This window comes from Cetorhinus maximus, chromosome 3 (genome assembly GCF_964194155.1).
Source record: "Cetorhinus maximus chromosome 3, sCetMax3.hap1.1, whole genome shotgun sequence".
NCBI lineage: Eukaryota > Metazoa > Chordata > Chondrichthyes > Lamniformes > Cetorhinidae > Cetorhinus > Cetorhinus maximus.
Genome location: NC_135881.1, coordinates 113115558 through 113139531, shown reverse-complemented (window position 1 = coordinate 113139531; position 23974 = coordinate 113115558). Strand labels below are relative to the sequence as shown.

The 23974-nt window shown below is 42.7% G+C and overlaps 1 protein-coding gene across 6 annotated transcripts in view; it reads left to right on the top strand.

Moving 5' to 3' along the window:
- Nucleotides 1–23974, top strand: part of dgkb (diacylglycerol kinase, beta) — a 959831-nt gene that overhangs the window by 115215 nt on the left and 820642 nt on the right. For 3 of the 6 annotated variants that reach the window (XM_078535036.1, XM_078535056.1, XM_078535044.1), the window contains exons 2-3: nt 1589–1665; nt 21630–21650. In XM_078535036.1, coding sequence (XP_078391162.1) covers nt 1589–1665; nt 21630–21650 — 98 coding nt within the window. The remainder of the gene's footprint in view (nt 1–1588; nt 1666–21629; nt 21651–23974) is intronic. The other 3 variants (XM_078535051.1, XM_078535068.1, XM_078535062.1) reach the window with 1 other exon arrangement.

Below are 23974 nucleotides of genomic sequence, written 5' to 3'. Positions count from 1 at the left end.
AAATAACAATCTTGTAGTTTAAGATGGTCATAAGTATAACTTTTGTGAGTACTTTTTGGCGTATTTCATTTATTTCCAGGTTCTGTTTCCTGATTCAGGTAAAATTTTAAGATGGTTGCTACGAATGCTGTAAATCCTTAATACATTAATTCACTTTTAGCTCACTTTAACTACACAGCCCCCGTTGTCTCTACCTTCTCCCAGCTTTACTGTTCTCTATTAACTGCTTTCTAAAGTATAAACCAAAATGAGAGTTTTCCTGTTGAGTTTCCATTAATTTACTAATTTCCTCTCCATCCTCCATTTTCTGCCTTCTGAATGTTGAGCCCCTGAGTTCTTCCCTTTCCATTTTTAATTTCTGTTCATCTCCCTTTGGGCTCATCTGATCACGATGCTGACTTCCTTCCTTTCAACTGCCACTCTTTCTCCTCCTCCAGCAACAACTTTATATAGCACTTTTAACAGTAAACAGCCTAATACATTTCAAAGAGGTCTGTAATCAGATCCCAAACTTCCAATATTGTGTAAGCTCTATGTTGCCTAGCTTTAACTGATGCCATTTTACTACTGTTTTGCTGTTTTTTCCCTCTCTGCTACCCTGAAGGCACTGACTCATATAGAATATTGCTGCACAGGCTCCAGCTGCTCTCTGTTATCTGACCCATGTCTTGCATCCTAGGTTTTAAATGGCAAAAAGCTACTGGACTTGAAGGATCTTTTTTTAAAAAAAAGGATCTTGCAGATGAGCCTGATCCATTCCCCATCTGACATTTGCACATGGCACTTTCCAGTGGCGATTATTGGAACGTGACCAGGACAGAGAGCCCCGACTGATTTTGCTTTTCTTTCTTTTATGCTGCCCGTGCTCTCACCCCAGGGTTACTGAGGACAATTGTGACACTGATTTACTGCAGACTTTTAAGATGAATCTTAGTCGGGAAAGTGTTATTGGGAAAAAACTTTTCTTTAGTTTGGAGTTATATAAGGCAATGTAATTTGCTTTGCAAGAAATGGCCCTTTGTTAATTGCAGGTGATATCATCATCATGACTTACACATGTCAAAATTATCATTTTCATTCCATGACAACTCCCAGTTAAAAATTTCTTGCTCATTCACTGCTAACGAGTCATATCTATTACAGCACTTCTTCAAAATACCTAAATGACCATAGTGAGGGAAAATAATATTGTGTAGTAAAGAGATAAACGAAAGCTACTGGTTTTAAAAATGTATCTGATTTGAAGGGGAGCATCCATTTCAAATACAGCAGTGCATTTGTTCTTTGTGCTGAAGAATCTATTCAATTGCAGATAGCACAATGAATGTGCATTGGCTCAACTTGCACCTTGAACTTCATTCTGAACAGGTCAGAGTTTGTACATTATTAAGAAAATAGGATGATGTTGTCTGATGCAGTATAATTTTTCTTCCAAGTAACTTGCCCATTCATTGGAGACTCAGCATTGCTCAACATATGCCAGAACTTTGTGATGTAAAGTTTGAAGAAAACCCATTGTTCTGTGAAAATTCAGTCTTGTCTTACTTAGGACAAACTTGTAAAACTTAAACTTTGTCTTTTCTTTTAGACTCCACAAAGAAACTTAAGGATGTTTTGGAAGAATTCCATGGTGCTGGTGTACTTGTGAAATACAACCCTGAGCAGGTATTTTACATTTCATATGATCTGATGTCTAATATATTAAAAAGGGCACATCATAGCTTTCATTCCTCTTTCTCGCCACCCCCCCCAACCCAAAAAAAAAGAATTCAATTATTCGAGCACTGAAAGGGAATAAATGAATACATTCTATATTTTTTAATTTCTCAGAATGTGGGCAATGTTGCATTGCTTTCCCATCCATAATTGTATATGCTTTTGTGTTGATTTTATACAACCGATTGACTTGTTGGCCACTTTAGAGAGCATTGAGTCAATCATTCAGGCTGCGACTGGCGTCATGTATAAGCCAGACTGAGCAAGCATGACAGGTTCACTTCTCGAAAAGGCATTAGTGAACAAGTAGGGGTTTTGGCTAGCTCGTTTGCTTTCACGGCCATTTTCTCTGTAAATTATCAGATTTATTGAAATGAACTTTTGTAACTTGAATTAAAGGCTGTATTATATCTCTGTACATCTCTGTCACTTACCAGACTTGCTCTTAATTGGAGTCATTTTTATTGATTGTCCTTTCTACAGAATCTTGACTGCATCATTGATTTTGACATTCATGTTTGTTGCTGTTCTTGTCATGCCTTATTGATTTTTATGGACTTTTTATGAAAAGTCTATTCAGTAAAGTAGATACAGGGACGATATGGATAATGTCAGTGCTTTTCCAGTATAAAAATGTCTTCAGTCTGCATTATCAGTCTGTCAGTCAATAGCATGGTAAATATTCAATACTACGTTTCCCCCTCAATTAAAAATAGCCGTAGTCAAGATGCCAAATGATTTAAAAGTAATGTAATGACAGAATCTTGGTGAAATTCAGTTTGGTAGAAAAATATTGGTCAGACTAATGGCTCATATAGTCCCAAAGCTTTAGATCATATTGGAGGAAGCAAATTACATGGCGATTTTGCAATAGATGGTTAATAAAACTTTAAAAAGTTGGCACTTTTCTCACTATGTTTAGACATGTTATTTAAAAATCTGTCAATGCTGTCTAACAGAATCAATGCCCCAGGTTTCAAAAGCACCCTGATAGTAGGATTGATGGATCCATTTTAGTATGCAGTGAAACAAAATAAGATTAATTGGATGACTATTAATGGATTTAAAACATTCACAAAGTGACACTGCATATGCTGTGCTGTGTTTAAACCGGTTGCATTCATTTAAGGCAAACTATGACATCCTATAATAGGCAGAATCCTGTGGCAGCGACAGGGTCAGACACTTGACAGGCCAGCGGCAGGCTTTCCACCGAGGTCAAGGGCTCTATTATGTCTTGAGTCTATGGGCAGAATTTTCTGCCTGTCGGCCGGGCGGTGCGGGCCCAACCCAATCTCCGGCTGGCGGGGAGCCGTTCCCCGCTGGAGAGGCAGGCCCCGTTGCCATTTTAAGTGGATGGGCCAATTAAGGCCCGCCCAGCGTGACTGACATCTGGTGGGAAGTGCTGTGTGCTTCCTGTGCAGGCAGGGTGGGATTCCCCAAATGTGAGAGTGCGTTCTTCCGCATATGCGCACGAAAGAGCGCATATCTCCCTGAGACTAAGTGCTGCCTCAGGGAGATCGCTGACAGCTTTATAAACTTAAAAAGTAGAAAAATAAAAAAATCCTTAACATGTCCCCCTCATGTGACAATGGCACATGAGATGGGACATGTTAATAAATTTCACTGAAACTTTAATAAACTTTTTGAAACCCTACATGAAACCTCATCCCGCCGGTGGATGTTTTTTCAGAAGCCCGCTGGGACTTCTGGCCTGCCCGCCAACCTTAAGGTTGGATGGACAGGTCCTTTAGTTGTTTTAATGATCCTGTCAATGGCCTCAATTGTCCATTGACAGGTCAGCGGGCCCACAGCTGATCTCGCTGTGCCCCCACCTTCCTTAAGATTTAAATGGGGCGGGAACCCCTGATGTCATCCCACGTCATTTTTGTATCAGTGAGCGGGCCCCGCCCCCTGCTCGCCGACGGAAAAATTTAGCCCTATGTGTTCACCAGTTGAGTAAACTCGAATTGCACGCCTTCATATACTCTTGTTAGTTAATGTTCATTATCAATAATGGAGAGAGACCGACATAAGAACAAACTGTGATTGTTTATTGCAACAGAGGGCAGAGCACGAAACCTTTGCATGCTACCACAGCCACCCCCAGCTCTAACCAGTAGCCAATGCTGTACATTGGTCAGTACTGTCACATGGTTAGTCCACTTGCATTCTCTTAAAGGTACATCGTACAACAGACCCAGGGGCAGAAGTCCTGACCACCGAGAACTGCCAGGCAATCAGAGGCTGGCAGCTCTTCTGTAGTCTGCAGCTCCACAAAGGATACCGTGGCTGCTGCCGGTACTAAACCCACCTGAGGCCTCAGATTGTTGAGTTGGAGGAGAACCCAGGCACAGGTGAGTGGCAGGAAGGGGGTTGTGGGGAAGATGGGGCCAGCATCAAGGCCAGGGCAGTGGCTTTTCGCAGCCCCATCCCAATGCAGGGTCCCTTGATAAAGCACAGCCTTTGAATAAGGGACACTCTCTCGGAGCATGCTAACAAATACACCAGCGTTTGCTTGTCATGCTCCCCTCATGGCAAGTCCCCTGCCTGCCCCTGGGTTAACACCAGCAGCCATGGCATTAATTGCCCACTTAAAGGATGTCAATTGACAGCGTGACAGGAAGGCTGTCCATGAGGCTTTCTGCCATGGACTTAATCGGAGTGGAGGTGGGAAGGTGGCAGGGTCCCTACTCACCAGCTTTGTGCCTGAATAAATGTCTGCTGCCAAAAAACCCACCACAGGGAAGGCTATAAGATTCTGCCCAATGTTACATCATAGTAACAGATAATTTGATCCGGCATGTCTGTGCCACCATTTTGCTCTACCAGCTACCTAGTTTAACCCCACTCCCCTGCACACTTCCCATATCCTTCAATATTCCTCTTTTTTAAAATAACTATCTAGCTCATTTTACAACAACTTGTGGACTCATCTTGAACACTGGTTTGGAGTAGGGAATTGCAGAAACTTAACTAGCCACTTTGTAAGCTGTGAGCCTACCACCATGTTAGGCACTATGGTGAACTGAGGGAAAAAAATAAGGTTAGGGGAAGTTGATTAATTGTATGTCCCATCCAAAAGACAGGAAGAAAAAAATATATGTACCTCCGTCAACCTAATTGATTTTAAAAATAGACAAAGGCATTACCCTGACATGCCTGACTAGCTATGACCCATAGCAGAGGTATTTCTAGCCTTCAGAAAACCAGCAGGGACCTTCTTATCTTTAAAGAGGCACGAATGCCCTCTGTGACTGCAAAAAATCAAATTCCAAAGAAATGCGCCAACACCATTTACATTTCTAAGGCAGTGTTTTGAGGAATCGAGGAGAAGGACTCTTGCACTCAACAGGAAGAAGAGCATCCAAATGAGGGTACTGGTGAGAAGTGATTGAAGCATTCTGGGAGAAGTCACCGCAGACACCGCGACTTAGGAGGGAATTGAGGAGGATCTACTGTCAAAGAACGGAATAGCCCCAAACATTACATTGCTGTGGTGTTTCCATCCCTCCCTCCTCCTCAAACCTAAAAAAAAAGAGAGAGAGGAAGAGGCAGTGCCTTCAGGAGTGCACCAGACCTGCGAGGGACACTCTTCTGAAAGTGGATTTTAAAGAAAAAGCAGCTGATTGGTGAGTAAATCCTGGGAGCAGACATGAAGGGAGGAGCACCGGAGCAGTGACCTCGGGGCACAGAGTAACTGAAGCCAAAACTGAAAAAGTGACATCACCGGAAAGCTGTGACCTGATTGGTTGATAGCAAATCACCAAATTTGGGAAAAAAAACACTGCAAAGCTAATTAATAAATTAATTATCTAAGTCGAGATGGCTGGGCAGGTGATGTGCTGTAGCTGTATGATGTGGGAGCTGACAGATCCCATTATGGGCCACCGTGATCACATCTGCAGCAAGTGTTGGTTGCTGGAGGAACTCCGGCTCAGAATTGATGAGCTGGAGTCCGAGCTCCGGACGCTGAGGCACATCCGGGAGGGGGAGAGTTACCTGGACGCTTTGTTTCAGCAGGCGGTCACACCCGGTAGATTAAGTACCTCAAGTCAGGTCAGTGGTCAGGGTCAGCAGGGTGTGACTGCAAGTGAGGCAGGTAGAGGTATCCTGTGTTCAGGAACAGAGGAGCCTCAGCTCTTGACCTTGTCCAACAGGTATGAGGTACTTGCTCCCTGTGTGGATGAGGAAGAGGGCTGTAGGTAGGATGAGCCAGCTGATCACGGCACCGTGGCACAGGAGGCCATTCAAGAAGGGGGAGCAAAAAGACAAGTGGTAGTTGTAGGGGATTCTATAATTAGGGGAATTGATAGCATCCTTTGTAAGCGGGATCGAGAGTCCCACATGGTATGTTGCCTGCCCGGTGCCAGGGTGAGGAACATCTCTGACTGGTTTGAAAGGATATTGGAGAGGGAGGGGGAGGATCCAGTTGTTGTGGTCCACGTCGGGACAAGTAACATAGGTAAGACTAGGAAAGAAGACCTGTTTGGGGATTATCAGTAACTAGGAACTAAATTAAAGAACAGGTCCTCAAGGGTTATAATCTCCAGATTACTACCCGAGCCACGTGCAAATTGGCATAGGGACGCCAGAATAAGGGAAGTAAACACGTGGCTAAAGGAGTGGTGCGGGAAAGAGGGGTTCCATTTCGTGGGGCACTGGCATCAGTATCGGAACAGGAGGGATCTGTACTGTTGGGACGGTCTCCACCTGAACCGATCTGGGACCAATGTTCTAGCGAAAAGGGTAAATAGGGTGGTCAACAGGACTTTAAACTAGAAAGTGGGGGGGAGGGAAGGGTAAAACTCCAAGAAGTATGACGAATGGGAAACAAAGCAGCAGGTTAGCGTATGGGGGGGGGGGTGGATTCAACTTCATGGAAAATTATGAAAAAACTGAAAAGAAAGGAGAGCCCAGGAGAGGCTATTAAAGTCCCCAGAACACAAAATAGGACAGAGTGTTTGGAAAGGGCTAAGAATCTAACTTCAAGCACATCAGATAAAGGGACAACAATGAGAAAGGGGACGGGAAATACAGGACTGAAAGTGTTGTATCTGAATGCACGCAGTATACGAAATAAGGTAAATGAGCTTGTGGCGTAGATTGAAATTGGCAGGTATGATGTGGTGGGCATCACAGAGACATGGCTGCAAGGGGATAAGGACTGGCAGCTAAATATCCAAAGATATCGAAAAGATAGGCAGGTTGGCAGAGGGGGTGGGGTTGCTTTGTTAGTAAGAAATGAAGTTAAATCAATCGCAAGAAATGATGTAGGGTCAGATGATGGAGAATCTGGTAAAAAAAAACCATAATGGGAGTTATGTTCAGGCCTCCGAACAGTAGTCAGGATGTGGGGCACAAGATACACTAGGAGATAGAAAAGGCATGTAAGAAAGGCAAGGTTACAGTGATCATGGGGGATTTCAATATGCAGGTAGACTGGGAAAATCAGGTTGGTAGTGGATCCCAAGAAAAGGAATTTGTGGAATGTCTACGAGATGACTTTTTTTGAGCAGCTTGTGGTGGAGCCCACTAGGGAACAGGCAATTCTAGATTTAGTGATGTGTAATGAGGCAGATTTGATGAGGGAGCATAAGTTGAAGGAACCCTTAGGAGGAAGTGACCATAATATGATAGAATTTACCCTGCAATTTGAGAGGAAAAAGCTGAAATCAGATTTAATGGTATTACAGTTGAATAAAGGCAACTACAGAGGCATGAGGGAGATGCTGGCCAGAATTGACTGGGAGATGAGCCTAGCAGGAAAGACAGTGGAACAGCAATGGCAGGAGTTTCTGGGAATAATTTGGGAGACGCAGCAAAAATTCATCCCTAGGAAGAAGAAGCATACTAAAGGGAGGACAAGGCAACCATGGCTGACAAGGGAAGTCAGGGACAGCATAAAAGCTAAAGAGAAAGCATACAATGCGGCGAAGAGCAGTGGGAAACCAGGGGATTGGGAAGCCTACAAAGACCAACAGAGGACAACTAAAAAAGAAATAAGGAGGGAGAAGATTAAATATGAGGGTAAATTAGCCAGTAATATAAAAGAAGATTGCAAGAGTTTTTTTAGATATATAAAGGGTAAAGAGAGAGGCAAAAGTGGACATTGGGCCACTGGAAAATGACGCTGGAGAAGTAGTAGTGGGGAACAAAGAAATGGCGGAGGAACTGAATAGGTACTTTGCGTCAGTCTTCACGGTGGAAGACATGAGTAACATCCCCAAAGTTCAAGAAAGTCGGGGGGGCAGAGGTGAGTATGGTGGCCATTACCAAGGAGAAGGTGCTAGGAAAACTGAACGGTCTGAAGGTGGATAAATCACCTGGACCAGATGGATTACACCCCAGAGTTCTGAAGGAGATAGCTGAAGAGGTAGTGGAGGCGTTAGTGGTGATCTTTCAGGAATCACTGGAGTCAGGGAGGGTCCCAGAGGACTGGAAAATCACTAATGTAACCCCCCTGTTTAAGAAGGGAGTGAGGCAAAAGACGGGAAATTACAGGCCGATTAGCCTGACCTCGGTCGTTGGTAAGATTTTAGAGTCCATTATTAAGGATGAGATTTCAGAATACTTGGAAGTGCATGGTAAAATAGGGCAAAGTCAGCATGGTTTCATCAAGGGGAGGTCATGCCTGACAAATCTGTTAGAATTCTTTGAGGAGGTAACGAGTAATTTAGACAAAGGAGAGCCAATGGATGTTATTTACTTGGACTTCCAGAAGGCCTTTGACCAGGTGCCACACAGGAGGGTGCTCAGTAAGATAAGAGCCCATGGTGTTAGAGACAAGGTACTAGCATGGATAGGAGATTGGCTGTCTGGCAGGAGGCAGAGAGTGGGGATAAGGGGGTCCTTCTCTGGATGGTGGCCAGTGACTGGTGGAGTCCTGCAGTGGTCAGTGTTGGGACCACAACTTTTCACTTTATACATTAATGATCTAGATGAAGGAACTGAGGGCATCCTGGCTAAGTTTGCAGATGATACAAAGATAGGTGGAGAGACAGGTAGTATTGAGGAGCCGGGGAGGCTGCAGAAGGATTTGGACAGGTTAGGAGAATGGGCAAAGAAGTGGCAGATGGAATACAACGTGGGGAAGTGTGAGGTCATGCACTTTGGTAGGAAGAATAGAGGCATAAACTATTTTCTAAGTGGGAAGAGAATTCAGAAATCTGGAGTGCAAAGGGACTTGGGAGTCCTAGTCCAGGATTCTCTTAAGGTTAACTTGCAGGTTGAGTCAGTAGTTAGGAAGACAAATGCAATGTTGGCATTTATTTCGAGAGGACTAGAATACAAAAGCAGGGATGTACTGCTGAGGCTTTTTAAGGCTCTGGTCAGACCACATTTAGAATATTGTGAGCAATTTTGGGCCCCGTATCTCAGGAAGGATGTGCTGGCCCTGGAGAGGGTCCAGAGGAGGTTCACGAGAACGATCCCAGGAATGAAAGGCTTAACATATGAGGAACGTTTGAGGACTCTGGGTCTATACTTGATGGAGTTTAGAAGGATGAGGGGGGATCTGATTGAAACTTACAGAATACTGAAAGGCCTGGATAGAGTGGGCGTGGGGAAGATGTTTCCATTAGTAGGAGAGACTAGGACCTGAGGGCACAGCCTCAGAGTAAAGGGAAGACCTTTTAGAACAGAGATGAGGAGAAACTTCTTTAGCCAGAGAGTGGTGAATCTATGGAATTCATTGCCACAGAAGGCTATGGAGGCCAGGTCATTGAGTGTATTTAAGACCGAGATAGATAGGTTCTTGATTGGTAAGGGGACCAAAGGTTATGGGGAGAAGGCGGGAGAATGGGGTTGAGAAACTTATCAGCCATGATTGAATGGCGAAGCAGACTCGATGGGCCGAATGGCCTAATTTCTGCTCCGATGTCTTATGGTCTTATGGATAGGGAGCAATCAAAATTATAGAAGACAGTGATTTGCAAGCAGCCAAGAACACAGAGGATTGTGTGTCAGGAGGAGCAAACAGCATGTAACTGGCATTTGTAAATGCACAGCTAATCTGGTCTGTGCAAAAACAGAAACACTATGGAAAAGCTGAGCAGTATTTAGTCTGAACCCCCCGTGTGCTCGGAGTACATAAACGGGTTCAATCACTTTGCAGCTTCACAATGTAATGGCTGAATTTAAATAAGCAGGTACAAGACTGGACTGAAAACTATGCTACATTTCTTTTATCTTTCCAGTCATCCTCTTAGTTTGGGCATCCACGATCATTATATTTTAAATCAAAGGCGTTGTTTTTGTAAAGTAATGCTGCATAAGGTTTAAAGGAAGGGCTGTAATTTTTACTCTGTGTGTGGGTTTCACATGTACTCGATCTTTTAAGTAAAAGATGGAGGCGGTGAATAAATGAAAATTAGACCTGCATGAATGCTGTAAGCCAGGACTGCAGAAAACTTATTGGAATACATTAGAAGCAACGAGAAAGGCCTATAATAATAGAACAGACAGAGCGGCTAGTTTTCACTTCCAGTTAGTTGTTAAAAGAATTCTGTCCTGATGGTCGTACAAAATATCTCCACATAATCCTTCTAACAAATTTCCTAAGACTGACATGAAGTCCAGTATAATTTTCCAGTTCTGACTTGTTACCCTTTCTGAATATACATAGAAAGTGTGCCTCCCTCCAATCCTTCGGAACAATCATGGACTCCAGTGAACCATAAAATATATGAGAAAGGGCCTCGCTTAGCAGAGTTCCCATATTTTTGAGTAACCTTGGACAAATGCTGCCTGGACTAGCAGTTCAGTATGCTTTGAGATCCCTGTTGTCTCCAAGATTAGACCTGCATTTACTCAAACATTAAAAGAACTTTAATGTTAAATACATATAGGTTTAATGGTAACAGAGTCTACAGCAGTAAAGACCAATGCAAACCAGTCAGTTAAGACCTCCATCATGTGCTGGGAGTCTACATCAATCTGTCCTGAAGAGAGACCCACAGACTGAGAACTACAGAAGCATATTGAGACTGAGATAATGAAAAGCACAGACATATATAGATATAGAAAATAAGAACCACGGTCACGCATGGGGGTAGAGAAAGAGCGAATTCACATGCAGGGAAATTGGATGCGCGTGCTTTTATTCAATAATGGACGTGTTGCATGAGCAAGCTATAAGTAAAAATGGGATATACAAGTGTTTTTCTCATAGATTCTGTGCACTACTCCTCTAAAATTTAACATTTAAAACATGCTGTAGCAACTGAATATACATCTCATAGAATCTACTTTGTCTTGCTGCAGTGCTGCAGAATTGGCTTCAAAATGCTGCAGAGTTCTTGGGGCACTGATCTGATGCCAGTGGTCAGACGGTTAATACTTGTAACAAATTCTATACATAGAAAATAGAGCGCTACAGAAGCTAAAGTTAAGCAGCTAACTTTCAATGTATAGATACCATCACTTGGTTCTAATAACCCGATTATGTTTTTGTACTGGAAGCAGTTCTGTCATTGTGTCACCTCTCCTTGGTATCACTCCTGCCTGTGACTTACTGCCACTTACTGCCAGCTGACTGGCAGCATGTAGCTGAGGTTCAGACCTGAAATGTATGCCAGTGGCTGCATTTTGTACTCAGTCCTTCCCCTCCCTGCCTAAAACCTGGTCCAGGTTAAAATCCACCCTCAAGCAGTGCTGTAGGAGTTCTAATAAAATAACATTTTCCAGATAAGCTGTTAACTGTGACAAAGTTTCAAATGTCATAGGATGTAAGCTAAAAATTATGATATTAGGAATAAGAAGAAGGAAGTGTTTTACAACAATAATAATTATAATGGACATGAACTTGAATATTGCTAAAAGAGAGACAAGCTGTCGAAGTTTTTTGCTTTGCACTCAGGACAAATGCAAGAATGCCAAATTTTAAACAATTGCGACAATTTATACTACAGGAGAAAAGGGGTGCTGATTGGTTGGCAAGTTTACACTGATGAAAGCCTGGAAAAGCTTTGGCAACATGTCTGTCCTTTCAGCAATATTCAAGTAATGGACTTGTTACCTAATCTATTATGGAAGATTCATGCATAGAATCATGTAAATGGGTTCGAGAGACATCTTAAATGTTTTTCTGGATTTATTTTTTCCCCATTTATAACCTTAGTTAAAATTCTTTCAAGTCTTCACCATTCTGTCCAACTTGGCAATCAAACTTCAACAGATTAGGCCCTTGGATGACATAACTTCTGATGAGCTGAGCAATGATGATACAGTGATGGCGTTTCTAAGTAAATCAGAACCCAGAAGAAGCCATAATGCCCTAACAAGATAGTAGAGCAAAGGTGATTCATTCACTTGAAATGTCATTGTTTCGTCTTAATCGACACAATCATTTGTAGAATATTGCAGGATCTAAGATGCCAGTATTAGATGGAACAATGGTCAGTCTGTTATGAAATTTTAAGAATGTAGTTGATAGATTTTTGTTAGATGGTCGTCGGCTGCCCTTTGATTCGCGGATGACATCTATTCAGGGTCAGTGGTTTCTGCAATGGATGTTCATGTGTCTGAACAGGCTGATTCACGACCCACATATCTTTGAGCACATGGGACAGGATGTGCCACGACCTGGTGGGATGCAGAGTACAGGAATTGTTTTCTTTTCTTAACTAACTAAAAAAGTTAAAGACAGTATCAAATTTAAAGAAAAAAACATATAATCAGGCAAAGACGGGTGACAGCTCGGAAGATTGGACAGAATATAAAGAACAGCAAAGAATGACCAAAAGATTAAAAAGGAGGGAACAATTAGAATATGAAAGCTAGCTATAAATAGAAAGACAGTAAGAGCGAGATTCAAAAAACAAGAGTTAACAAAGTGAGCATTGGTCCTAAAGATAATTAGTCTGGGGAATTAATAATGGAAAATAAGGTGATGGCATATGAATTAAACAGGTACTTTTCTTCGGATAAAAACAAAAAGCTAAAAGCTACTGCGGATGCTGGAAATCCAAAACAAAAACAGAATTACCTGGAAAAACTCAGCAGGTCTGGCAGCATCGGTGGAGAAGAAAACAGTTGACGTTTCGGGTCCTCATGTCATGAGGACTCGAAACGTCAACTGTTTTCTTCTCCACCGATGCTGCCAGACCTGCTGAGTTTTTCCAGGTAATTCTGTTTTTGTTTTTTACTTTTCTTCGGACTTCACTATAGAGGATACAAGTAACATCCTAGAAATAGCTGTAAATCAGGAAATGGAAAGGATGGAGGAACTCAACAAAATTACAATCACCTAGGGAGTGGTATTGAGCAAATTGTTGGAGCTGCGGGCTGACAAGTCCCTGTGTCCTGATGGACTCCATCCTAGGGTCTTAAGATAAATGGCTAGTGAGATAGTTGATATGTGGGTTTTAATGTTACAAAATTCCCTAGATTGGGTAAAGGTCCCATTACATTGGAAAATAGCGAACATAACTCTTGTATTCAAAAAAGGAGGGAGACAGAAAGCAGGAAACAACTGGCCAGTTAGTTTAGTATTTGTCATAGGGAAAATGTTAGGTTCTATTATCAAAAGACATTAAAGCAGAACACTTAGAAAATTTCAAGGTAATTAGGTAGAGTCAACATGGTTTTGTGAAAGGGAAATCATGTTTAACCAATTTATTGGAGCCCTTTGAACAATGAACATGTGCATGTACAAGTAACATAAAGGGGAACGGTTAGGTGTACTGTACTTAGATTTCCAGAAGGCTTTTGATAAGGTGCCACATCAAAGGTTATTGTGGAAAGTAAAAACTCATGGTGTACAGGGTAACGTATTGGCATGGATAGAAGATTGGCTAGCTAACAGGAAACAGAGGGTAGACATAAATGGATCATTTTCTGGTTGGCAAGATGTAACGAGTGGTGTGCCACAGGGATCAGTGCTGGGGCATCAACTGTTTACAATTTATATAAATGACTTGGATGAAGGGACTGAAGGTATGGTTGCTAAATTTGCTGTTGACCAAAGATAGGTAGGAAAGTAAGTTGTGAAGAGGACATAAGGAGCCTACAAAGGGATATAGATAGGGTAAGAGAATGGGCAAAGAGTTGGCAATGGAGTATAATGTGAGGAAAATGTGAAATTGTCCATTTTGGCAGGAAGAATAAAAAGAAGCATATTACCTAAATGGTGAGAGATTGCAGAGCTCCAAGATGGAGAGGTATCTGGGGGTTCTAGTGCAAGAATTGTAAAATATCAGTATGCAGGTACAGCCAGTAATTAGGGAAGCTAATAGAATGTCATTGCTTATTGTGAGGGAAATTGAATACCTAAGTAGGGAGCTTATTCTTCAGTTATACAGGGCATTGGTGAGACCACTTCTGGAGTACTGTGTACAGTATTGGTCTCCTTATTTAAGGAAAGATGTAAATGTGTTGGAAGCAGTTCAGAGGTTTACTAGACTAATACCTGGAATGGACAGGTTGTCTTGGGAGGAAAGGTCGGACAGGCTGGACTTGTATCCGCTGGAGTTTAGAAGAATGAAAGGCAACTTGATTGAAACCTTTAAGATCCTGAAGGGTCTTGACAGGGTGGATGTGGAAAGGATGTTTCCTCTTGTGGGAGAATCTAAAACTATGGGTCACTGTTTAAAAATAAGGGGTCGCTCTTTTAAGACAGAGATGAGGAGAATTTCTTTTTGCTCAGAGGGCTGTGAGTTTTTGGAACTCACTTCCTCAAAAGGCGATGGAAACAGTCTTTGAATATTCTTTAAGGCAGAAGTAGATTCCTGATAACAAGGGGGCGAAAGGTTATGGGAGCAGGTGGGAATGTGGATCTGAGGCTACAATCAGATCGCCATGATCTTATTAAATGGCAGAGCAGGTTTGAGGGGTCGAGTGGCCTACTCCTGCTCCTAGTTCGAATGTTTGTATGTTCTCTGCTGTTGCTTTGCCTCATCATTAAGGCATTGTAATCCATGAATGTTTTAACATTCCAAGTTGCAAAATTTAAAGTTTTCTTTAGGTAAGGGTATCGAGGGTTGGTGAAAAGGCAGGCAAATGGGGTTGAGGTACAGATCAGCCATGATCTCGTAGAATGGTGGAACAGCAGTTGAATTGCCTACTCATGTTCTTATGTTCAGTTTGCTTTCCAGATTAGATAGTATAATGGAGCAGATCTGTGCACCAGGTTTATCTCAGCATGCAGGGTGCTTGGTGCTGGCGTGACCCTGATGAGGAAATTTCGGACCCACCCTCTCCAACATCATGGCCCATGTTGGAGGAGAATGGAAACTTGCAGAATATTTCAATTCTGATGTGTAACAATCTGGTTAGCTGACTTCCTCTCCTTCCACATTCTGAGCCTCACATGAAATACCATGGGCTGAATTTTGCCCTTGATGGGCGGGTGCTATGCACTTCCTGTGTGGGCGGGGGGGGAGGAATTCCCCAACTGCGAGAGTGCGCTCTTTCGTGCATATCTCCCTGAGGCTAAGTGGTGCCTCAGGGAGATCGCTGAAAGGCTGTGAAGGATTAAAAATGGAACAATAAAAAAATCATTAACATGTCCCCCTTGTGTGAAAATGTCACACGAGATGGGACATGTTAATAAAGTACACAAAAACTTTATTAAACTTTTTAACATCCGATATCAAATCTCATCCCGCCAGTGGGTGAGGTTTGTTAAAAAAATCACTTACCCGCCTGCCCGCTGGGCCCGTGCACCGACCTGAAGTTCGCACGGGCTCCTCAAAATCGTTGTCAATTGGTGACTTAATGATCTTAACAAGGCCTTCAATTAATGGCGGGCATGCTGCATAGTGCGCCTGCCGACCTAAACATCACGATGCCGCACGCTGAGGTCGGGATGCTCGTGTGACATCAGCGTGCAACATTTTAATTGCTGATGTGCAGGGTCCGCCACCTGCACGTCAGCCAGAAAATTCAGCCCCATCTTTTTCTGGAGTATTTGAGCACCTCAACCTGTGTTATTCTTCAATTATATTCCAATAGTTATTCATGCAGCTTTACTTGTAATCTGAATATAGTTTTGGCTATTTTTACTTTATCCTATTAGTTATGTTACGGACAGAAGGAGGATTGATTTGATCAGCCCTGATTTCTCCTCTCGCTACCTGTCCGTAAACAGAAGGGGGTTTTTGATTTTTGATTTCCCCATTTATACGTAATTACACCATAATACAGTGGCATATTATCCCCAACCCTTCAGTTTGGAGTGATCCAATCCTCAATTAATAACCCCACAACAAACTCGAGATAAAGTAAAATGGAATTGGTTTATTCTACGCACACATAAAATGCGGGGGAGAGTTTTTCAACGTCTGCCCCATTTGCACTCATACACTAAAAGATGGATAAGGGGAAAAAGGGGGTACCGGGCAAGACCACAATAAAAATAATAGTTATGGTTTCACTAAGTCCAGAGTCCAGTGTCAAAAGTCCAATGGTGTATTCCTTCAGAGGTTAGCAGGCTGAAACTGTTTCAGGGTGATCCATCTTTCCAGAAGCAAGGGCTTCCACAATGGAAGAGGGCACATAGAGATGAATTAGTCTTTTAGACACAAATACGAGAGTTCCGGTGTTGCAGTAGTTCACAGTGTAGATTAGGACCAGGCAATTGACCTGGACAGAGCTCTTTCTGCTGCCTGGATTCAGTTCCACAATATTACAGGTTCTAGCAGCTCGGGAGAGGTCATGTGACATACCCCCCACTTCTTCTCCTGGGTTTCGACAAAGGAGGTACTTTTCCAGGTTTGGAATCTTGGGAGGTTTAATAGAGGAGCCAGGGTCCCTTTTGTCATTGCAGACATACTGTCTCCATTGGCTACAGCTCTGCCTTAGAAATGTGAAGAGATGTTAGCACATTGCTTTGGAATTTGATTTTCTGCAGTCATAGGGGGCATTGGTACCCCTTTAAAGGAAATAATGTCCCTGCTGGTTCCTGGAGGCTAGAAATTCCTCTGGCATGAATCATGGCTAGTCAGGCATGTCAGAGTAAAGTCTTTGTCCATTTTTAAAATAAAATAATTTTATAAAAATAGCCAGGTTGATATAGATATATATTTTCCTCCCTGTCTTTTGGATGGGGGCAGTTATATTCACTTTTTATCGTGTAAAATTAATTCCTTCTAATCTCAGCCTTCCTCAAGGTTTGTTAATATACATGCTGCAACCCAAAATAATTCCAGCTTGATGAATTATAATTATTCATAACGCTAGAAAGGGGCAGCAAAATTCAGTGGAAAGTATGAATATAATAATACTATAGAGAGGAATATTGAGTGTGCTTGGTGTGAAAGAATTTATATGACTGATAGCTTTGTTCTCATAGTATGTAGAAGTTCTTTATTAGCTTGCATGCTGGGCAACTTATAAATTTTTAACTTAACTGGCAATGCAAATTGATAAATTTGGAATAAAGTTGTTCTTTTATTACAGGTGAAACTTAGAACAAGAATCCAGAATTTTTAGAGCACATATTTCAGTGTAGATCTGAGACAATGGGCAGGATTGTCTGGCCCTGCCCGCCACCGGGGTCTTCTGGTCCCACCAAAAGTCATGACAGGGCTGGAAAATCCTGGCCAATATCTTGGCAACAGGGCCATCCATATATTTTGGATGTATGTCAGTGCATGGAGTGCCTACACTTAGAGTGTAGCTGAGCTGTGGCTCAGTGATAGCAAACTTGCCTTTGAGTCGCACGGTTGAATTTTAAGCTGGGGGCAGGGTCACAGTTCCTCCCACCTGCCTCCCTTGAAGTTGGGAGCAAGCCTGCCTTCGATTGGCTGGCTTCCCCTGCAGCCATTTAATAGACATTGGCCTTTAATTGGCTTGAGGCGGGCACCAGAGAGCTGCTGACTAATTGGACGGCTAGCAGCATTCTCATCCCAGCAGTGGCACTGGGCAGGTGGCCACTGCAGGGACTGCAACAGTCTCCGAGGAAGGCAATAGAGCCTGGAATTTGGCAGGTCCCAGCAAGGGAGGGGGGAAAGGGGGTGACAAATCAAAGGAAGAAAACATTGGAGTGGGGGAGTTCACACGTGAGGGGGGAATTTGCACAGGAGGCTTGTTACAAAGGCACCCGCCACACACCTCCCCCCTTCCCTGCTGCTGCCAGGACACCTGTCCACCAGGTTTCACCTGGTGGGCTATACACTGGGTGCAGTCCCCCCTGCCGCAGATAAATTCCTATTGATTGGCAATTTAAGGGCCTCTGTTGGCCCATGGGCAAGCAGGCTGCCCAACACCTCCCCTGCCATGGGTAAAATCACAGTGGGGTTGGATAGGTGGAGGGCACATGGTGCTGCTGCCATGGCGCCAAATTTTATGACCCCTATTATGGCACGGCAGATGGTAAATGCCGAGCTGTTCAAATCCCAGAGGGAAACTTGAAATAGCTGCCAAAATAGTTTTTGCAATTTGTATAGTATGAGGAGCGGTTCTGAAATCAGGAAATTATGTCCCTGACTACCTGTGATGATTTTATAGTAAAGTAAACATCTATTAAATGAATGAAGAAAAAAACAAATAAAACACAATTAATCTTAAACACACAAATGGCTTCACACAGTAAACGGTACACTAAAACAGTTCCACAAATCTTAATTTAACTACCCTCAGAGCTCACCTTCCCCTTTTCTGTTCAGCAACTATCCTTTTAGATTTTAAAATTTAAAGAAGTCCAGTAGTTTTTAACCACACAGTGCTTTTTTCCTTGTGGTGTCCTCTGAGGCTAGCAGCAACTGTTTATTTCAGTCTGGCCTTGTTCACACTGTCTTCTGGGAGTTCTGACCAGCTACCCTTCTGTCATCTGGAAAATAGAAGCAAATACCCCTTCACATAGGCTTCAGTATTTCCTTAAATACATTCCTTTTTTTGATCGCTCTATTATCTGATCAGTTTCTTCAGAAATGCTTTCTTCCCAGAACTGATTAGACCATTCTTTACTTTAACTCTTAGACTTGTAATAACAAACATAGTCTATCTTTACCTCACTTCCTTACACCTTTTTACATCCTGCATATATCCGCCTTTGAACTAAAATAACTCAATTCAAACTATTCCTGTTATTGCTTTATGTAAAAACACAGATTGAGGATCCTCTTGGTTCATGAACATATCAAAACCACTTCATATAGTTGACTTCAGTCCCTTGCTGTCACTCTAGCTCTTAATCCAATTACAGCCTGACTTCTAGCACATAAGAAAATATGCCAAATCCAGGCTTACAGTGCAGCGGGAGTGCTGCACTGTTGGAGGTGGTATATTTAGCATGAGATATAAAATGGAGACCTTCATCTGCCCATGTTGGGGACATTAAAGGTCCCACAGTATGACTTCAGAGAAGACTAGAGGAGTTCTACCCTCTGCACTGGCCAATATTTAGACCTTAACCGACCACTCTAAAATAAAATGCCCGGATCTTCGGAGAAGGGGCAATCATCGTCAGATTACCACTCTGCTCTTTCCCTTCGATGCTGCTCCGCATTTCTTCTTGGGTCTTTCAAGCCCAGATTTGCTGGAAATGCAGAGCACGGTGTCCCTCCAGGATCTCTGCTGCAATGCTGTGGAGTCAGGGGCACTCCCTTTTTATGGCACTAGTTGCGATTTGCTAAGTTTAAAGGTCCAGTGTAAATGTTAATGAATGGGTGAGTGGATGAATAAGTGAATGAGTAGGGTGGCAGGGTGAGTAGGTGGGTGAGATAAGTAATTAGGGTGGCTGAGGTAGCAAGTGGGTTGGGTGGTAGTTGAGTTGGGTTGGGAGGGGTAATGGGAATAAATTAGGGACAAGGGGGTTAGTCCAGGGGATGGGGTCAGTGTGAATGATTTTCCGGGTTGGGGGTGTCAGTTGTGGAGTTACCAGTGTGTTAGACCAGGTTTTAATCTAACATTTCCTGGGTAACTATTTAGGTAGATACTGTGGAACTGTCCAAAGTCTCCGACTCTAACTCAGTCAGAGACATTCGTGAATAGTCCCAGGGAGCAGGGGAATTGCTCATCGAAGTTCAGACTTCCCAGTCAATGCTCATGGAAGTCAGTGTGTTGTAAAATTTTTGGATTCAGGCCCACAGATACCCAAAATAGGCAGTTGCCTATTCATATGTAATTTTAAGATAGTTTATTGAGTTTATTAAGAAATAACAGTTTAGATATGATACATTAACTAATTAGGTAGAATAAAAGTATACGACCCGTAACATTTGAGAGCAGTTTACTGATCACGGAGGATAAATGGATAGTTGGCTCAGAGTGTGTGGATCTCAGTAGTTTGTGATAAGAGCTCTCTAGACAAAGTGGTAGGAGACTTTTCCCTCAATCTTCTTCCCCCTCCACTGGTCCATCTTCCATCTGAAGAAGGCAGCTGCCCAACGAGCACTGCCACCTCACCAGCACCTCAGCTTTCCAGCGTCAGTACAACACCAATGTATATACCCTTTTTGGGGGGCTGGTAGCTTACCCAATGTCAATCATCTAACTATTCTGACTAATGGATACAGGACAGGCACTCCAAACATCACGGTGGTTACCACCTCCCCTGTTCATCATCCTGCTCGAGGTCAGCTTTTTAGATTGCATCATGTTGAGGGTCGTGTCCTGGTCCTTTCTCAACACTTGCATAGATAAGGGGGCACAGAAGACGCATCCTACCAAGGCAGGAATGTCAACATGGCAGCCTGAACCAAGTGACCTTGCTTTTTCCAGAGACTATTTAGAAGTCAAATTGTTTAGAAATTCTCTTTCCAGAGAGAGAATCGATGCTGCTTAGCTAACCCCATAAAATGCAGAAAATACCCACTTATTAAAGACCCCAATTTCTTACAGCATCAGCATTTATGCGGAGTCCCGACATGGATCTTGGGTCATACATCTGGTCTCCAATAATCCGGAGATAGGAAGATTTTGGGCCAATACCCGATCGTTATCAAATTGTGTTTGTGGGATCTTACTATGCACAATGACTGCTATGTTTTCCACATTACAGTAAAAAGTGCGGTCACTTTTGTAAAGTACTTTGAGATGTCATGAGGGCATAAATAGTGCTATATAAATACAAAACTTCCTTTTTTCTACCTCAAATGGAAGTGCTATAAGTGGGCCTGTGGAAACTTGGGAATGCCAGCCAAAATGAAATTAAATTGTGCATTTCCTGGCTATCCTGATTTTGGTAAATCAATGTTCTGCAAAAATGCTTTGAAAAGGTTAAATCCCTCCCCTTTTGCAACTCTGGACTCTTATTGACAAATTTTTGAAGACTGGAGTTTGGGTGCAACTAGCCCTGTGTCAAATTCCACTGCACATGCCCAGAGCCCTCAGCATTTCAGGTCACAAGAGTTTTTACAAACATTAAAGGGAGCTTGTGGATTAACACCATCTATTTTTCATAGCTTGATTTCTATAGACGAAGTCACAGTTGTTCTTTACATCTGTATATCTTAATACTTTGAGAGGAATTAGAATGAGGTATAGGAGAAAAAATATTTAAAGTACCAATTTCTCTACACCTACATATCTTAATAACTGCAGACAAAATGTATGCCAGTTAAAGAAAATACCTTAGATATTCAGTAGTAATAAATCAGGTTCGGTCCTGATATTTGCCCCAAATCAACCACAGTGAATGCCAACCCAGACCTGTGTATCTCAAGTTGCAAGACAATTCTATTTACTGCCTCTGACCAGAACTGTCAGATACACTCATTAAGACTGATACTCATTTGAGTCATTCATGTTAATGCAGGAAAATGGATCCATTTGTTTAAGAGGCACTTGCAACATTTGCATCACATTTCTGTTTATAAATCTCTTTTAACAATTCCTCACTCTTTATTGAAAATGGATAAATAACTTCTTGTCATTATGTGTTATACTCTGCTTTCCATCTTAACTACTTTAAATGCCATCATTTGTACTAACCTATTAATCCTCTTTCTTTTTTGGCTTGGACTTCTCAGAAGCAGGATGTCCTCAGTCAAGTAAGTATTATTTATTTGAAAATGTTCTCTATACAGGGTTTTGTGGTAAGACAATAGTGGAGGAGCGGTTATGTGTTGGGTTTGAAGATCCTTGGATCTATTTTGGTACAGAATGAAGTAGAGGAATAAAATTGATCAGTTTACTGATAGCTTAACGAGTCTACTAGTGAGCTCGTGAATCACACTCACCAGGTACAATCTCTAGCTTGTGTTGTGTTAATTGATTTCAAAAGTGACAGTGCTAAGAGTATTATAGTTCGTTTCAGTGCACTTAGATTAGTGGGGGGAGATTTGGCCAGGGTTTTCTGTCCTGATAGTTATCCAGTGAATCCATGTGAATAAACAAGATTAAGCTCGGCTGTAAAGCCACTTCTGGTCGAGTTGGCCTGCTGTCAAGACTCGTACGTGAATACGACGCTGGTCGAGTTAACATCCAAAGGTGCTGATTGTCTTCTTGTAAACACAACAAAGTGTCGGTGTCTACTGGAGAGAAGAGAAGAACATTTTGTTAGAGAGGAAAAATAAATTCTCGCTTATTGCTTTGGTTCACTTGTTCGTTCTGTCTTCAGGTCACCAGAGTTCTGTATTTTACCATAATAAAAATGAAATGCTGGAAAAACTCAGCAGGTCTGGCTGTATCTGTGGAGAGAGAAACAGTGTTAACGTTTTGAGTCCATATGACTCTGAGTCATTTGGACTTGAAACGTTAACTCTGTTTCTCTCTCCACAGATGTGGCCAGACCTGCTGAGTTTTTCCAGCATTTTGTTGTTTCAGATTTCCAGCATCTGCAATATTTTGCTTTTATTCTGGATTTTACTTATAGATATGTAAAGGTCTCTTATACTCTTAAATGTTACTGCCATTGATAATTGGACTACCTAAGTCCCTCAATTAGTGCTTTCCAGAGGCATTCTTTGATAATATTTGACTAGGTTGCTCCCAACATGCCTAGGAGTTAATATTAAGCTGGAATATCCAAATGTCCCTGCTGTTGTTCACAAAGGCACTCTTGTCCTCCCCAGATCCAGCTCACAGTTGCACAACTAACTGCCCATCTTTTTACAGAAGTATTGGGCTGTATTTTGCCTTGGTCTTTGGGACCCTGACATTGAGATCGAATGGGGTTTGGAACCTGCACTTGCCACCAGCAATCTCCCAGGAGGTGGCCTCCTCATTGGTTGCCTCCAAGCTCAGCATTGTATTAAGGACAGCGGTGGGCTCTTGATACTGCTGGCCCAAACAGAGGGCTGACTGCTCTGGAGCCCTGGCAGCCTCTACATGGAGGCGCCTCGCTGGTCTGCACAGTAGTGTAGAATTAAACAGAATTTAGGCCAGCGGTTCCAAAGAAATGGAGGGAAGCAGTCTGCTAGAACAGGATTTGCCATGAATGCAGCCTCCGTCCTCACGGCCTCATCAATTCAGCAAGGCCCCAAAATCACCCCTAATTGGGGCGTAAGCCAGCGTAATTGGGAATGAGTAGCTAATCCAATTCCCAGCCTGCTCTGGGAGGATTCCCTGCTGGTGGGAATGTATGGGGAGCTATCCCAACATGGCTCTCCCTATTTTTCCAGCTCTCCTGTCTCCAAGCCTACCACCACAGGGCCAGGAAAAATCAACAGATTCTTTTCTATAACTGTCCCATCACATTTGATCTGGTTTTGCTCTCCTCCCTTAATTCACCCTAGCACTTCTCTCCAGCCCAGTCCTGACTTTCCTGTCCTCTTCAAGCTGTATTGTTTTTGCTTCTCTCAATCCCTCTTCAAACTGGTACTCTTTCTCCCCACCCTCACCAATGCTCTGCCATTCAGTATGGGCCTCATCACCTTTTCAAGCTGGCAGTCTTTTCCCATTGATGTTGGCATTCTTTCTGTCCCTCAGTTCATGCTGACTTTTTCTTCCATCTGCACCCCAAAGGGCTATTCCCAGATTCAACCTGTTCCCTCTCCACTTCATTGGCAATTGAAGGGAAAGAAAAGAGACATTCACTTCCCACTTATTACCATTGCCATCCAATGCTACCCCATTTTGCTATTCATTTTCTCCACTCGCTTAGACTTGAGTCGGGTTGCTAATGGATTTGAACTAGATTCTTCTTTCCCTGGTGCTGCTTCTGCCAATAATAACAAATATCATATGCTGTAGGTGAGATCTCCTATTCTTGCAATAATTCCTACCAACAGTTTAGTGTTGCTGGGATCATTGCACTTAGTGATATTGAGAGAAGAGCTCTGGTCTAGTCCATTTGCAACTGAACTTAGGTAGAGGCTGAGGAATCAGTGGAGGGGTTGGATACTTGGGTAGGAGTTGGGAGAGTGGGAATGAG